General features: G+C 39.3%; 1 protein-coding gene across 1 annotated transcript in view; it reads left to right on the top strand.

Annotated features, from left to right (window-relative positions):
• Positions 1-17,698, top strand: part of grapa (GRB2 related adaptor protein a) — a 33,637-nt gene that overhangs the window by 12,560 nt on the left and 3,379 nt on the right. The window contains exon 4 of the mRNA XM_008416665.2: positions 7,090-7,258. Coding sequence (XP_008414887.1) covers positions 7,090-7,258 — 169 coding nt within the window. The remainder of the gene's footprint in view (positions 1-7,089; positions 7,259-17,698) is intronic.

Raw genomic sequence — 17,698 nt, 5'->3', positions numbered from 1 at the left:
AATACCAGCACCATAAAGCGTCCTTGGGTATAACTGTTTTCTATTTGCTCAGGCTCTACAAAGACCGAACTGGATCTGGTTGTTCACTGGGCTTGTCATCCATCATCATTAGGCTCGTATTAGGGACATTACTCCAGAGTGGAGTTGTTAACGAAAGCTGACCCTCCAAGCTAAGCCTATGTTACAGTTACATACTGTAAGCTTCTCTGAGCTTTGAGTAACACACAGTGAGTTCAGTATCCTATGAATATCGTGACTTGAGGGGTAATTTCACACTTGATGGCCCTCGGAAAAAAATATATATAAAAAAAATAGAATAAATTAAGTCATGTGGAGGAGAAATCGTGTCATAAAATGAAAAAGTAAGCAAGTTATTGTTATGTAACCTTTTCTTGGTGTGTGTGTGTGATAAATGCTGATTTTTTCTCTTAAGTTGTATTTTTGCCTAACTAGTCTTAAATCAATTATATATAGAGAATTTTAGAAACACTTTTAAATCTCAAGTCAGGACCCCTGAAGCACCATTCTTGAGTGCGCGTGCATGCCCATTAGACCATGAACAGAAATAGATCCAATGAGACCAGAGCTAAATGGAAGAACCCTGTTGCAGTAGCAGAAGCGATGTCTATATGTCGCTGGCAAATGGGTGTATTTAAATCAGATTCGTGTTTCGCCAAACCAGGCTGTATTCTGTCTGGTGCTTCAAGCAATTAATTGCTTAAAATAGTAAACACTACTAGACATAGAATGCTATTTGTATGCAAAAACTTGCATATTTATGCGAGGCCACAAATACTTTTTGTTCTATTTTATAATTCTACTCACTACTGGGGGATCCGTTCCCATCTTAAGCCATTTCTGGGTCGACGCACACTTTGGAACGGAAACATTCATTTCAAATACAAAGCAAAGTAAACAGCAACGAAGGCAAAGTGCACATTTGCGCATATCAGATTGGGAAATTGAGATAGTTATGAAGAAAGGGAAATTATATTTGTATTGGTAGGGTTTTGGTTATGGTATCGCTAACAGCRCGGAGCCGCTTCAATGGAGGAAAACTGAAACAAAAGCAATCAGCTTTGTTAGCTCAGAGAAATGAAATCTGCAGGAGTAGAAAGAAATGATCGGATTATAAACAGGGGGCCAAAAAGCTGCGCAGCTTATGCACAGAATCAAGGCTTTGGCAGAAATTCATCACACCGCTAAAGAAATACAACCCTAAGCAACCAACGATCAGAAATGATGTGCTAAAACTCGTTTTCTTTCAAAGACTATGCAGCAACCACAAGTGGTAGTTCCGCATAAATGTCATGCCACGGGCAAATGCTTCCTTCTGCAGCCCAAGCACAGCCAACACACACGGCACAGACCACTTTGCAAACAAAAATGGAAAACAAAAACTTTTTGTTATCTAAGAAACAGTAAGAACAAAAAAAAAAATTAACAGATAAATAACATCTGCTCAAGGGCAACTGAGAAATACGCACTTTTTGTTTGTTCTGCAGCATTTCCACCCTAAAGCTGTGCTGCCTTGGGCACAAAGTTGTCCCATCCAGAGCAGAAAGGCATTCCTGTTACGCACCAATGAAGTTGGTTTGCCTAACGCAACCATAAGTGAAAAATGATTTATCAAGAAATAAAAAAATTAACAGGTTTTCCAAGATCTAAACTTTACCTTATTTCTTATTTAACAGTGTTTTTATTTATTTCTGCTTGATTATGTCAGCTCTAAGAATCTTCAATTTCTTAAAAATACTGTATTCATCCCAAAGGTGGTAAATTAAATATTGATCACAAATGGAAATCAAATCAAAAATAGCAAATAAATAAATAAACGTGAGTCACATTTGAGATTAGAGGGAAAGCTGTGGCTAAACAGAGTGTTTTAATAAAATAAGGAGAACTTCGAGGGAGAAATCCAGGAAGAGTGGGAATGCAGATGGTGAACAGAGGAGACCAGTAACAAATGAAGGAAACCAGTGAGTTTATTACTGAGGTAGGAGTGGGTGGAAAATGACAAAGGAACCATGAAGTAATAAGAGTTGATGAGGAACAGCTGTGGCAGAATGAAAGTGAAACTGACGGAGAGAGACTAATTAACACAAGGAGCTGAGCTGAGACTCAGAGAAACTGCAAGAAGGAAAAGATTTAAGAGAACTACATCCAATTTCAAGAGCTAAAATCAATATGGTAAGTCATTAGAAACACAAATGAATAAGGAAATGCTTAAAAGTTGAACACAAACAGATACAAAAACACAAATAACTGCAGATCATGACAGCCTGTGAACATGTGGACTGAATTTTGTAACCAAAAAGTATGAGCAGGATTTCAGTGTGTACCCTGATGTGGCTCAGTAATTTCTTTGCTGGTTCAGCTTCATTAAACAGGTGGACATTGATATTGCTAGGTAGTGTATGGATATATAAAGGATGACAGCACACAGTCAGGCTATCTTAGCATAAGGGCAGGAGGAAGCGGCTACGGCATAAATTTCTAAAGAAACACATTCTGATTTCCAAAATGAGCATCAACTCTATTCTAGGCTTACAAGTCAGCACAATTTGGTTAAAGTTTATCAGAAAACAATGTAACTTGTTCTATTTCTTCTGTTACAAGGGTAAGCAAAGTACTTTTCTTACATTTAGCTAACAGAAATCTTAGTTTCACACAACCTCAGAAATTTAAAAGTAGGTTAATCCGTTGACAGACGGAGTCTAAGATTTAAAAAAAAAAGTGTCCTGGTTGCTATAAGGCTTGAAAATATATTTCCCACAAAAAGACATTTCTTTTGGCCAACACTTCTAGCCATGAGCCATAAAATGGAATTGTATTCTTTTATTGTTGCTGTTGGTGTGGTTTACTCTTTGAATTCCTCAGTGTGACCCCGGCAGATCAATGGTAAAATTTAATATCACGGTTCAGTGATCAAAGCACAACTGAAAGGTAGTGATAGAAATAGACAGAAAGATACAACACAGAAAATGTATTGAGTTCGATAAAGAGTGGAGGAGCAAGCGTTGTGGATGAAATAGGTCAAAAAGGTGACAGTTTAAGATAACATGGATTTGGTGGATGATGCAAGTCTGCATTTCACTGAAACTGAAATATGACCAAGTCTGCAGGAAGTCCTGAATCTTCTTTTAACCTTTGCCTTCAATTTTGCTACAAAAGTATGGGGAAAAAAAAGTCAAATTCTTTTAATGTTGGATTTTTTCCCCAACTCAATGTATAAAATGTAAGATTGGAATAGGAAAATCAGCGCAACATCACCTGAATTAATTTAAGATTTCTTTCTATTTTTTTTTGCATCCTCTGGTTGCCAATGAGCCACAACTCCGACTTCTTATTCCCTCCCCTAACGTGTTTCATTACTCTCATCTCCAGGTCTCAGTGGACAAAACAAACTCATACACACATCCTCCCTTTCATCCCCCACTCGGCTATTGAAACAGGTGATGCCTTATTAATGCTACAAGAGACTCGAGCCCCCCCACCATGACACGCATAGCTGGCGTACAAGGGCAGACTGACACGCACGCTGCCAAAATGCTACGTCTCCAACAGACAGAATACAGTAGAGAGTCAGCAGCACACACGCATGGACACACACGCTTTGGTTGGCACAAATGCGTCATATAATCTGCGATTTCCAGCACATAAGACTCTCTGTTGCACTCGACACAGTCACAGAGTTGCATTGACAGCTGGAGGTGTCAGTGTGGTCAAGCGCAATATTCCACACATCTGCAGCAGCAGCAGCTTATTAGGAGCGGAACAGTGGATCAGTAAGAAGAGAGGCTGGCAGAGTCCAAAGAGAGACAATAAGAGCAGGGAAGTGAGAACAGACTGACGGCGGGACGCAAAACGGCAAGGCGGACCGTTGACCTTCACGCCGACCGGATTGCGCCGGCGCAAGGCAAAAGTTTTGAAAAAATAACTCGTCTTCTCCCACAGCGCGTCTATCCGCTCCATCTCCACATCCATTTCATTTTCTCTCTTTCATTCATCCATCCACACTCTCTCTTTCTTTCATTTCCTTTCACTTGGAGAGAGAGAGAGCACAATCTCTCCATCGCTGAGAGCCCTAATTACAGTGGATGGGAGAGATGAGACGGCACTTGCTGAGAATGTGCTGGGAGTGCTTGTAATCCAGCGGAGACAGATGTGTTCTGCATTATTACAGCTAACTGCTTCTCCGCCGTCTCTGGGTGTTAATTATCAAAATTGTCAATGTGATTCCGAGCAACATAACGCATTCTTGCTTCCCTTTTCCTACAAATATTTCTTTCTTAGTTCAGCCCTTTGCAAACAACTGCTAACCATTGTACTGTCTAAAAGGAGCAATATGATACTCGCAATGAATAAGTGGAGCTTATAGGGCGACGGATGATCTACAGGGTGAAAAAAGTTGCTTGCTCATTACTTTACCCTTAAAATTCATTGCAAGTATTTCGCTAAATGTGTGTATTCATGCAGAAGTTATACGCTGCATAGCAAATTAGGAGCGTGAAGTTTAGTATTAATGGCGAATAAATGTTTGATTTGATTCTGGTCAGATGGATGGAGCTGATTATGCATCATTAATCTTTTGCCATCTCCTGTCCAGAACTACAACTGCATCCACTATGTGGCATTAAAAAAATAAAAAAAAAACTTGTTGGCATAAAGCAGACAAGCCGACGAACTATAAAATCCGGCCAGTGGCGACACAATATCCCACAGAGAGGGTGCAGCAGAGGACTCTTGTCAGTGCTAAAAATGATACTTCTGACCTAAACACATGGGTTGAACTAGTCAGTGAGAGATGGATCTAAACGAATCAAGGCAAGAAAAACCCAGACCCGGATAGAGAAGTCTGATGACAAAAGAGAGCATGAAACCCATGGCTAAAGCACGAGGAAAGAGGGACAGATGGTGCTTGCCACTTGCAAAGATGGAAAACAGTGAATATTTTTAACATAAAGCCGCCCTGTTGAGCGAGGTGGAGGAGTAGCTGAGGAACGTCCAACCGTGAGGCAGGTTGTTCACGTAGCTCAGAGTCTGGATAGAGAAAGATATTCTGGGTCACCAAAAGTGATGCAGGAGGAGATCCGGTCACATCGATGAGCATGAAAACATTTTTATCGCATGTAAAGAATAAATCCATAACATTCTATCACTGAAATTAAATTGAAAAAAATAAAAGAAACGGTAACGAGGATTTTGCCAGTGTTTATTTTTTTCTCATGTGTAATGACATTTTAAAAGTCATTAACATAAGCCTAACACACACACACAACACACACGCACCCCTCCTCTGTGATGTGTTTAGAAATATGGGGGTGTTGTGCTGATTCCCACTGCATATTTGAAGCAGTTATATAAGCACATAATCACAGAGAAGATGTCCAGATTTCTAAAGATAAGCTTGCAAGTTACTTAGCAACCTCTACAAAGCAGGACACGGGTGCAGGTGATTGCCAATTTCTCCTGGCCAAACTCTTTTAATTATCACAACAAGGCACGTACTTGAACACCGCGGCTATTTTTATCCGTGTCACTGGGTGCGATTTATCATTATTCAGCTGCACGAAAGCACGCCGGGCTCTCGGTAGACCCTTATTCATCAAAAATATTTCATGAAACGTTGGCAGCTGCTTGGTGCAAACTGCCACAGATGAACCACAGACCTCCGTTTAGCTCTACGGTCGGAGTGCTTTGGGTGTGCTGAAACTAAATGACCAAGTTAGAAACACTCGGTTGGCATGATCTGCTTTGCACAAAATTCCCGAAACCCACTGGGAAGCCTGGGTAAATGTCATTGTGTGCTCTTTTAGCACCATGAAATGACACACATGCACGCACACACACACACACGCACACACACACACACACACACACACACTAAAAGCAAAGGTTGAATTATTAATTGCATTCACCTCCTCACCATTGATTCAGACTTTCAGATTTTTTCTTGTTTTGTTGGTCTTGAAAGTTCTTTTATTTCAAAGCAGCCTGCGATCTGAATTCAATTAACAACTAAACTAAATGTGAAATAAGGTCACTGTGTTTCTTTTTTTAAGGGATAAACGGATAAGACTGCACTGAATGCATGCCAGCTCCAACAGCTGACAGCTGCGCAGCCAGAGGGAAATCTCTGCAGACTAAAGGCCAATAGTGTTGGTGTCTTTCCAAAGCTGGACCTGAAATAATTGTCTGCCAAAAACAACTTGTGATGTGAAGACACTCTTTTTGGTCCAAATGGGTTCCACCCTTGACTTTTGGTGTTAGAAGCTGGGGGCCAACTTGGTTGCAGCTCCCCCTTGTGGTGGCCTATATAGAAACCAAGCTCACCGCTGGTATGGAGGAGAAGGAAAACAATTTGTTTTTTAGCTACTGCTAGCAAAATCAAAGATTTGTCTGTATTTAAAAAAGTCTAGATTAGGTAGGTTGTCAATATCCATAGGAGGCAGTAGTCTTCAATACTTTTTCACTTACTGAATATTTGGGTTGTGGCTATAAAACACCAAGAGGGCAAACTGAGATTCTTGAGACTGAGCCCAGCCACCCCATGGTTTTGGCCACTTCTGTCCAGAATCTTTGGGTCAGTGTCCACATCCCATGAATGTAGTTGAGGTTTAAAACATGGATGGACTGGAAAATTCAAAGATTTGCTTTTCATCACTGCTCTTTCTTCCCCACTCCCTAATTTGTTTGTGCATACTTGAACGCCGTCCTACCATCATTCAGGAACAAGATACTTGAATTCTTCTTGGATTTAGCGAATTATCCCTCAGACTTTGAGTAGCAACTCATTTTATGGTTATACATCTTATGAAATAACAAAGTAGGATTAGCTCTGCAAGCACAGCTGATGGCTACAGGAAGTCAGAAAAGCAGAGGCAATGAATTAAGAACTTTCATAATCGAAATTAGGTCAGAAAGTGAAATTTGTGATTGCTTATTTCTACCTTGAGTTGCCGTTTCAAGATGACTTTGCGGCGTATCGTTCTCAGTGTTGGCGCTGCGACGGACGCTGACATGTTATTTGCATTTAGTTTGTCAACGAGAAGCACTTAATTTGGCCTCTGCTCTGCTCTTTCACAGCTACGGGGACCACGTTCAGCATTTCAAGGTGCTGCAGGACCGCTGCAGCCAGTACTACGTGTGGGACGAGGCCTTCTCCTCCCTCAACGAGCTGGTGGAGTTTTACCACAGCAACAGCATCGCTAAGGAGAGGACAGTGTTTCTGAGAGACCCCGAGCAATTCGCCAGGGTGAGCATATATGACTCATTGTTTCTGTCTTTCTGCCTAGCTTTTATTCGACCATGGCAACCATGGAAATTTATGCTTTCCTTTGGCATTTCAAGCCCAATTTGAACAAGTGAAGAGAAGTGCTTAGATTAAGTTGAAAATGTTTTTCAATTGGGCATGATTTTTTTTAAAATTTTATTTTAAATATATTTATTGTCTTCTTTAAAAAAAAATAAAAATAGCCATCCGCATAAGTGTGTAGACTCCATTTTTTTCACTTTGCTCACCAAACCATAAAAAGAACATCTGCTCCCATCAGCCACCTTCATCACACTCGCACTCGTCAAGAATCGGATGAAACTTTGCGGTGCAGTAAAGTAATTGCTGTCTGACGTCCTGAAGGTGTAAGGCAAACACACGACTTACAGTGTTCGTTTTTCCATCTCGTTTCAACTTCGAGGCACGAGCTCTAAGTAATGGAGCTGACAGATCCGGGAGCGCTCCATATGCTCGGCGACTGCAGCGGCAGAGTTTGATCCAAAGGTTTCTGCTTGTAATGAAAGATCATAGAAATCCTTCAGTGTCCGTCGCTGAGATGACAGAACGCAACACGGGAGAGGAAAAGTGTTTTTAAGCGACCAGCATGCAAAAGAATAAATTAGCTTCCTATATTTACACTTCAACACATTTTCCCCCCCTGGGACGCTGTCAGACCTTCTTCTACTCCTTCATAGACATATATCTATATATATAGATATATGTATGCGGCGGCGTCCCTGTCGGGGAAAGGTGATGATTAGACTGGCGTTAGAAGACAAGCTGGCACTGCATGGCAGCAATTCCTGACAGTGGTAGACGAGCTGCACCCCGTAGGCTTATGCAGTCACTACAGATGCTTTTTGATCCACGGCGGCGCTGAGAGCGCGTTGGGATCACTCTGGCGATGTCAGAGTGGAAATGCTCATCAGGTTACGTTTATTCCTCTTAGCTGACATGTGAGATCAGGGCGCAGCTCATTGGAGGTAATTTATCAAGTGCCGTCTACATGAGGGCTGAATGAAAAGTATGGGTTTGCATTGGAATGAATTCGTGCCTTTTGGCCTCATTTCTGATGGTTTGGGGTAAGTTGTGTTTTTCCAAACACTCTGAAGATGAAAACAGGAGCRCAGGATTCCATTCAAATCGGCATACTAATACATTTATGCAGAACCAATTCAGAATATGTTTTATATATGGTGACTTTATAAGAAAATCTTTTCAATTCAATCATAAATACATTCCTATTGATCATAGCGGTCAAGCAGTACAGTGAGATCTGTTAATTATTTTAAGTTTCTATCTAAATGTCAGACCCAGGAGGATTTATGTGGTTTGGAGAAACTCCCTTTAGATGGCTACTTAGTTTTTGGATAAACTTTCACAGTGCAATGCAGGATTTCTGGCCAGTCTGAAACATATAATCCACTTGGTCTTCATGTCTTCCTTGCTTCCTTTCTTAAATACTTGCTTACGCCCCCCCACTTTCCTTTCCATCTTTTATGACTTTCTTTCTGTCTCCTTCTGCCTATAATCTCTTTCCATCCTTGTTTCCTCTTTTCTTTTAGTACTCCATCCCTTCTGTGTCCTTCCCTTTTTGCTTTAATGTGTCCTTTCCTTTCTTAAAATCTTTTATTTGTGTGTTATTTCTTGTTTCTTTGTGCCCTTTTTTATTCTTCCACCTTCTTCTATGCATCCCATGTGGCCTTCCCTTCTTATGTCCGTCTTCCCTTGTCTCATTGTGTCCTTCCTTTATTCTTCCTTTCCTCATCTCCTTCCTTGTTTGTTTATGCTCTTCATTGTGCCATCGCTTCCTCCCTCATGTCCTGAAAATATCTCACCTTTAAATTCCTTGTCTTTATATTTAATGCAGATATTAAGTTGGGGAAATGCTTTTCCAACTGCATACTTCAATTTGTTATCTCATAAAATCATTTTTATTCATGTTCAAATGTTCTTTGAACAAATGTTCTTTGAACATGAATTTTAAATTTACTGCAGCAGCGTAATCTCACATTGAACTGATTAAAAAGCAAATGTGCAACTTTCAATTTGAGGACATTTGCTAATGAGAAAATAATCCCCATGTCAAGAGAAGCATTGGCGAAAACCCTAGAAACTTTAAAAAAAAATTTATTTCTACTTCAGTTTTACCAATGTATTAAAACTCCAGCTTCCTGTTTTTACGAATTAACATGGTATGACAGAGAGGCTCAGTTCTTTTAGCAAGCGGCTACGCGGCTGAACAAGGACCCATATTTATCTTGCCACCGCCTACAGAGAGCAGGACGGAAAGGTTGTGAAGAAACAAAAAAAACCCTCAAAACTGCAGCGTAAAGTTTCATGTTTGGGTTACCAAGTATCCATAGCAACCATTAAACTCTATCTACATGTTAGTTTGTTTTCATGATCAACAAAAAAAGTCTCTCGTTTCCCACCATCACAAATGTAGATGTGTAGAGTCCGCTGGACTCCACTGGCACTTCCACTGCAGCCACACTTGAGGAGAGTGTTTCAGATGACAATATGGAAAAGCCTCTTACTTGAACTTTTTATGTTTCTACTTAAATTGCCATCCTGTCTTTGAAAAGGACAATGATTCGAAAGAATATGGAAAAATCAACACAGGAATGTAGCTTTCATCACATAATCAGTCTCTTTCTACAGTTATCCAAGCGTGCAAACCTAAATAAATAAAAATAATTATTCATTTAAACCACAAAAAAGTGTGAAAACATATTTATTTACTCTTTTGATGTTTAATATATCCTTACGTGTGGCCAGCAATGTGACCTTGAGTAGAATGAAGCTGCACAGACATGAACTACAGCTTAAAATTGAAACAACACAGTGATACAAGTCTTCCAGAATGCATTTTTAGCCTCCATGGGTTCAAAACCTGCCACTTCTAACTGGCTGCAATTAAATAAATCACAATGATTTGCTCATAGTCAGATAACCATGTTGCTGCACTCACTTTAAGTCAGGGTCTAACAGCAAGTGACAGGGGAACATAAAGGTCACATGAGTCATTAGAGCTTGATCTCATACACTCATGATGATGAGCTAATCATGCTGGTGTTAAAAGCCAAATATAAAATCCCTGTTTTCCTGTGTGGTCGCCTCTAACAGAGCACAGAAGATCAGTTGGTTTTATGGTGATTATCTTTGGTCTCGTAAACCTGAGGAAGGCAGGATGTGTTGTTACATGAATCCCTCCAGTAACACGAATCCATTTTCTCTTTGGATCTGATTTAGATTTTAATGAGGGAGAAAAAATATGGATTATTAGAGAAGACAAATTAGCTTCTTTGATTTGGCTCATAATCCAGTTGATGCGATAAAAAGCTCTTCATTTGTATTTTAGGGTGGCTGTGTGCACATCTATAGCAACGTCTCGAGCTCTTAAAAAAATAAAAAAAAATCTATTTTTGGCTTCATGTGTGACAGCATGGGACGTTTTTATTGCAAATTGGAATAACTTTCGATGATGTATGGCAGATATAAGGCTTGTTAGAGAGGAGCAGCATCATGATCGGCGGAGCAGGCCGTCAACTGAACGAGCCAGCAGAGAGGAGGCACAGAATGCTGTGTGCCTGGAGACGCAGGTAGTGACGATTGTTTACAACCGCAAGTGCACGAGAACAATTTACCCTCGGCTGTTTGTGTTTTTCGCCATTTCCGTTGCAACATTTACTGCTGGCGTTGGTGACGGATGAGATGATTTAGTCCAGATCATGGAAGCGATGGATCTGTTGCAAAACGTCCATCCATCTGGTGCAGAATCTGAGATACATCACTGCGGGTTTGTTTTGCTAACCCAGCGAGATAGCTATCACAAATTATAAAATTATGGCCTAATAATTAATTTATTTTTTTTTAATTTACAAAAGTTACCGCATAAAAGGCCACAGAACTTGCAAGATGACTTGACGCGCGACTCACCGCTCATGCAGTTCCCACAGTCTCGTCTGTTGTCTTGGCTTACGAGGAAATCTCAATGCAAACAGCTGTTACTTTAGCTGAAGGTTGTTCACGGACTGGAACTACCGGTTCTGGATCAGGTTGTCGGATGTCTTGGTGGTTCCTGACCTTGAATCCGAAACCATGTTGATTACAGAACGAAATACTTCTACGGAAAGTGAGACGAACTCTTGGAACCGTCTTTCATTCCAGTTACGTCTTTCGAAAGCTGTTTTCAAGTTTCAAAAATGTAATCTTCTCGTTGGATAAGCATAAATTTCAAGGTCAAAGCGCCTAAAACAATAACCAAAGTTTAAAGCTGCAACTAATTTTGGATTATTGGGAGTCTTTATCAAATTTCCGAAAAGCTCTTCACTTATATCCTCTAAACAAGAGAAACATAGTTGTGTGTTTGTAAATCTGCTGTGCATGATTTACATGAGTTTCCATGCTAAAATAAATTGTTTTAACAAGCAGGCGAAGAGGTTAAGAATACTTGAACTCCGGTCCTAAAAAAGCAAACAGAGGTCGCCTCCAGATAAAACATGTCACAACTCATAATAATTTAAGATGTTTTTTTTATATTTGTTTTATTTTTAATGCACTCGCGTCTTTCTGAACCTTGTTAGGACAGCGTCTTTCCAAAGCAGCTCAAAAACACCGTCCACGTATGTCTGTACTGATGCCATCTGTTATTTCGATCCTGCAGATGCATCTGGCCGCAGCGCAACAATTTTATTTATTTTTTACTCCTTTCAGATATCAACCATAGCCTTAAAAAAAACGCTCCCTCTGGAGAGCGTGCAGGAAAAGGAGAAGAAGGGAAAAGGCGCTGATGTAGCCCGCAGATAGCCAGTCACTACGCCTTTGTAGCATTTTGAAGATGATCGGATAAGGAAGGAATGTTGGAAGACTTTTTTAAAACTTTGTTATAAAATCTTTCCCCTTCTCCATTTAATCTGTATTCTCCATCTATAAAATGGAAAGAAAAAGTAGTAACAACTGCAAAGAATATAAAATGTGTTGAATACTGGGGCTGTATGCTCATCTGAGGATGATCCACATATATTGATCTTTGAGATGGGGGAGATTTACTGCAGTAAATCTGGTCCCTCAGACTCAGACAGCTCTTTTCTCCCCAATGTTATGAAACGCGATTGTGTGACATTTAGGAAGGCTGGACTTAAGCTTTCCATCAACTTTTTTAAGTCCTGCATTTTATATTTCAAATCTAGTTATCGATATGCAATAGTAAGAGTGAAACACAGGGCTTTTTTATGTTTTGTTTTGTTTTCTCAGTTCTCGAGAGCAGCCAACCTATTGCTTTTCTAGCCGGATGGTGTTCAGATGAACACGTCTGGTTTGGAAACTCGCAGAGAAAGCGCTCMGTTTTCCTGCTCAGATTTATTGCGAGTGCGATTCTTGTTTAAACAATTGCCTCGTGATCACACTGCGTGTTTCAAGTGACTCGGAAGGGAATGCGTTCAGTTGTCGTAACGGGGACATCTGGAGCAGGTGCACGCAGGAGGAATTTAGCTGTAGGGTGCCGCAATGGTGCTTAAAACACACAAAAACGAAAGTTGTCACATGGGAGGCTGGTAAAATGTACGACCTAAATGGAGTGGCAGTCTGATTCAATCCAGCGGGAGCCGCTGATGCAAGAAAATAAATCACATCCACTGTGTTTTCCTGATACATCCACTGTGTTTTCCTGATAAGATGACGTTTTTAGTAAATGGCAATTAATGTGCGTAGAAACTGAATAAATTGAATTAGCTTAGGTCAGAGTTGCAACATCTTTGTGTGGTTTATCAATGACCTTGACTTGAATTTACTCACCACTCTACAACATGGTGAAATATTTCCATAAAAGTCCCCTCCATCTGTTTATAACAATATTTTTTTTTTCAAACTCAGTAGCCATATGGGAGAAAAGTGAGGAACTTTCCTTTTTTCTCTTCTCTAAAAGTAATAAAAATAACCCATGTTTTATCTGTAAATGTACTAAAATAAATATATGCTTCCCTTGATGTTGTTKCTAACATACAAGCTAGCATTGGTACTGCAGCACAGCTACGCTCAGCAGGAATGTAGAAGAAAGGCAGTCTACCAATTGTTTATGATATATCCGGTTTTTATTTGTAAGGCAACAATCATTTGGGCTTGTAATCACAATAACATCTGCTCAGTAGTATCAAAATCGGTTAATAAATACGTTAATATTAAGTGTTGGCCACAAGTATAAAGAGTTCTTAAGCAAGGAGAGATTTTTTTTTTTTTGTTGCTCATAAGAAGGAAAGCTGAAACAAARGCACTGTGGTATTAACATATTCATTGAAAGCATCCTCAGTTGTTGCTTATTGTGACAAAAGATATGCATAATTTCAGAGGGAAGGTTGCTGTTATGCTGCAATTAAAAAAAAAAAAAACAAAGTTGATAAAATAAAAAAATCAAATAAATATAACTAAGAAAATCTGAATTATAAATCTCATTTTAAAAAAGTACATCCGATGTTGATGAACGCCAAATCACATAATTACAGGATTACTTTTTTCTTTGTTTCAGCTATATGGGCCAGTTTCACAGACACGAACTAACTGAATGCTGCTTTAATTGCGTATCCCTCTTTTTGTATTGCCATCCCCATTGTCCTGTCAGTCCTTCCAAACTAATTCCTTCCCAGCTCATTACATGGCTCATTTTTTTTTATCTGTGCACAGCAGAATAGAAAATAATTTTCAACCTTTTCTTTTTCATATTTTTCCCCACCTCATCCTTAATATCCCCGTGTTCCTGTTCCACTAAGTTTTCTTTTTCAAACAAAAACCCCTATCAAAGCAAAACAAAAAAAAAATTATTTGGACCTTTCTGTCATGTATCCCTCACCAGTCTGTTTTTATTTGTTTTGTTTTTTTCTTTTCATGTCTGAAACACTAACAGGATGAAAGACTTTATTTTCTGCCTTAAATGTCATGGGTGCGAAAATGTGGAGACAAAATTAGAACAAAGACACAGTCTGTTCACATTACTAATTAAATTGTACCACTGTGAGTGCTCTGTCCRGGTTGAAGTGGATCGTGGAAAGGATGCCAAAAATTGATGGGTCCTGCTACTCCTTTCCAAGCTATCACTAATCACAAACTGGCACAGAAAGAAGAATGGGCCATTCTTTAATCGTCACTCACGTGTCCACACGAGGGACGCTCACACGGCTCTAGCTTGTGTCTTATCGTTCCCAAGCAGCATATTGCAAAAAATATGCTGCTTGCAAAAAATATGAATATACATTGAATGTTCCACATCTTGCCAAAGAACAGCCAATAAAGCCAGAAACCAGGAGTAGCTCTCAACAGTGTCGCCCCCAGAATTTTTTTATTTATTTTTTATTTTTATTATCAATTAGAATAGAATTGAAGCAGGTTTTAAAATTTAAATATATTTWGAAAATATACTTATATATATTTAAAATAGTTTGTTTTGTGTTTTAATGCAATAATTTATTTTTTTAATTCGATTTAAATTTGTTTTATTTATATAGTGCCATCTCACAGTAACGCCGTCTCAAGACACTTTGCAAAACAAACAGATTGAGTTTGTGTGCAGCAGTATTAAAATGTAGATGTAATCATAATGACRCAACAAAAGTTATGGATATGGYGGAGTTTGTGTTTTTTTAAAGAAGGCTATATTGGCTCTAGAGGCCTTTATTTGATAACGACATGGCAGGAAAGTGAGTAATGAGAGAAGGGGAAGGACATGCAGCAAAGGTCACCAGGCTGGGAATCGAACCCACRACGGCCACGCTGACGACTAAGGCCTCCTTCATATGTGGGTTGYGCCCAACCCCTGCGCCACCACAGCACCCTGTAACTCTTGTCTTTTGATGCTAGTTCACTCAGATTTATTCGTGGGTTTTGTTTTTCCTTACCATCACCTTCAGCCTGAGTACTAAAATAGACAAACCTACAGTCGCCTAATACCCAGAATTTTAGCAATGATACTTTGACACATTCACACACACACACGTATCCAAGCAGCATTAGTATTCCTTTCAGCCTCTCGGTTCGCTCCTAGCTCGTACCGCATCCGCTCTCCTCTGCGGGAGCGCCGCTGACAGCTAAAAGGTTAGCTACGTTTAAGATGTTCCCTCCGAAAATAGCCGCTTTAATTCTGCCGCTCTTAAACTGCTTTTACTTCACCAGTCAACAGAGATCAGAGGAGGCCGGCTACCGGGGGAGAAGAAAAGCACCACTTCTGTTTAAGCTCAAAGAAAACACAGCGAGTCAGAGAAAGCTCGCCGTCTGAGGGCTGAAGACGTGAAGGCAGTCCCCATCAGAGCCCCAGATGTTTTTTTGCCGATGTTTCGTATCGCCGTTTTCTGTAGGTGTGCATATCTGACCGTCACACTCGTCGTGCTATATTTTAAAAGCGCCTTTCCTGTTGCAACCTTTTCAGGCTATATTCTGACTTTTTTCTTTTTTTTTTTTTTTTTTTTTAAGTCAGAGTTGTGTAACTTTCATACTTCACAAAGATGATGATGAAATTTTTATGAAAGCACATGCCGCTCGTCAGGCTGGACCAGAAAGCTGCGCTGCGATCTAAAATATTTTCCCTAATTGAGATTTGCCGTGCAACACCAGCAGTTGTTTGGTAACAGCGTGCTAGATTCAAGAACTTTAATAAATTATAGGTTTTTTGAGTAGAGGAGCTGAAAGAAGGTTTTGTCTACACAAGGAGAGAAAAAAAACAACTATTGTTTTTCTTYCTTTGATTAGTTTGACATGTAGGAGATTGCTTGTCGCTATGCCCTCATTCTTGAGAAATATTTTTAACTGCAGTAAAACAGCTCCAAATATGAACAGATGGGAAATCTCCTGCATATTCTGACACCCACAGTGTTAAATTTACAACCATGTTTTTCACCTCTAATCGAAATTAGACATCTCACTCTGCAGTTATATAAARCTTTGACCTTTTGGCACCAATTTTATTCAATTCAGATTCATCTTTAACAGCTGCTACATGAGAAGATTGAAAAAGAATGTGTAAAATGTTKTTTTTTTTTTCTGGCCTTTCAGCCAGGTGAGGCAAGTAATTATTTTTACTAGAAGAGGCAAAACATCCCAGCACGTGTGAGATAGTGATCGGTGTAAAAACAGARTTWATGAAATTTTGAACAAAACAAAACTAAACTAGTGTGTGGTTGATATTTTAAACTGTCTTTACCGTCTTATCTCAGCAATGAGTATAATATTCTAGCATTTAATATTTTTCTCCCTTTAATGATTGCGTAGCGCAACGATTAATGACAGTTTCTTGTTAATCAGCTCATTCAAACTTCAAAACAAAGCAAAACCCAAACAAAAAAAAAATTAGACATATCAAGTGTTTTACTTTTAGACCTTATCCTAATGTCTATGGAYTGTTTAAACATTGTTTAATTATGTCCAACTGTAAATATCCCTCATAGAGTTCCTTACTATTCTTTAGAGAATGCATACTTGTATTAATGTGGAAATTTTTGAAAAGCCTACCCATATTTTCAAGTCTGGTTTCTTCCATGACAGGACTTGAAAGCTTAAAAATGAACAAAACACGRTAAGTTTGGTGTATTATTTTCAACCTGCTGGATATCTATTGGCTCAGGGTCAGTTTCTTCCTTCACCAATTTGAGAAAAGGTTCCCTCATCAGAATTTTTACTACTTAAAACAACAACAGGATTAAAACTGCAAATGGCAAAGGTACTTAATGGACGAGCAGCCCCAGAAAAGTCCAGCTATGTGCGAGCCTGAACGTACAACCAACATGCCTTAGTTGAAAATATTCGTTTCAGGAGCTTCTTCCGTCTCTGTGCTTCTTCCGACTTTATTTTTAAACACCTCGCTCACGCTGAAAATAGCAACCTTTGACTCCTCTTCCCTCAGAACCAGCTTCCACATCAAAATCGTTGCGTCATGCGCTCGCTAATCCGAAACAGAACGTTTTACTTTTCTCTGAATAATCATAATAATTTGACTGGTTGACTAAAACGTAAATATGTTTTATGTTTTTTTTTGTTATTATTTCTGATCTAAAAAAAATAAAAAATGAATAATAAAGAAAAATACAGTTAGAGAGCAAAAACTTCACAGAAGCGGCATTCTCTGTATTCCGGACCGGGTTGYGGATGTTGAATTAAATAATACCTCTCCAAAGATGAAAAACAAAAACTACTCTGTCTGAGTTTTACCATTTCTTCAGTCGAGAGTTTTCTCTTCCAGACCCTTTGAAATATTGTGGGGGGGTTTTTGGGGAGACAATTTTAAAAAATAATGATGAGGAATAAAAGATCTAAACTGTAGTCTGAAGATTAAAAAATAAAAATACAGCAAGGCACAGTTATTGCAAACAATTCATTTAATGCGTCGCAATGCGTCTGCCACTGGATTGTTTTAAAAGAGTCTCAAGGAGGCAAAAAAAA

This window comes from Poecilia reticulata, linkage group LG8 (genome assembly GCF_000633615.1).
Source record: "Poecilia reticulata strain Guanapo linkage group LG8, Guppy_female_1.0+MT, whole genome shotgun sequence".
NCBI classification, from domain to species: domain Eukaryota; kingdom Metazoa; phylum Chordata; class Actinopteri; order Cyprinodontiformes; family Poeciliidae; genus Poecilia; species Poecilia reticulata.
The sequence above is the reverse complement of the archived record's forward strand: the minus strand, read 5'-3'. Positions and strand labels throughout refer to the sequence as shown.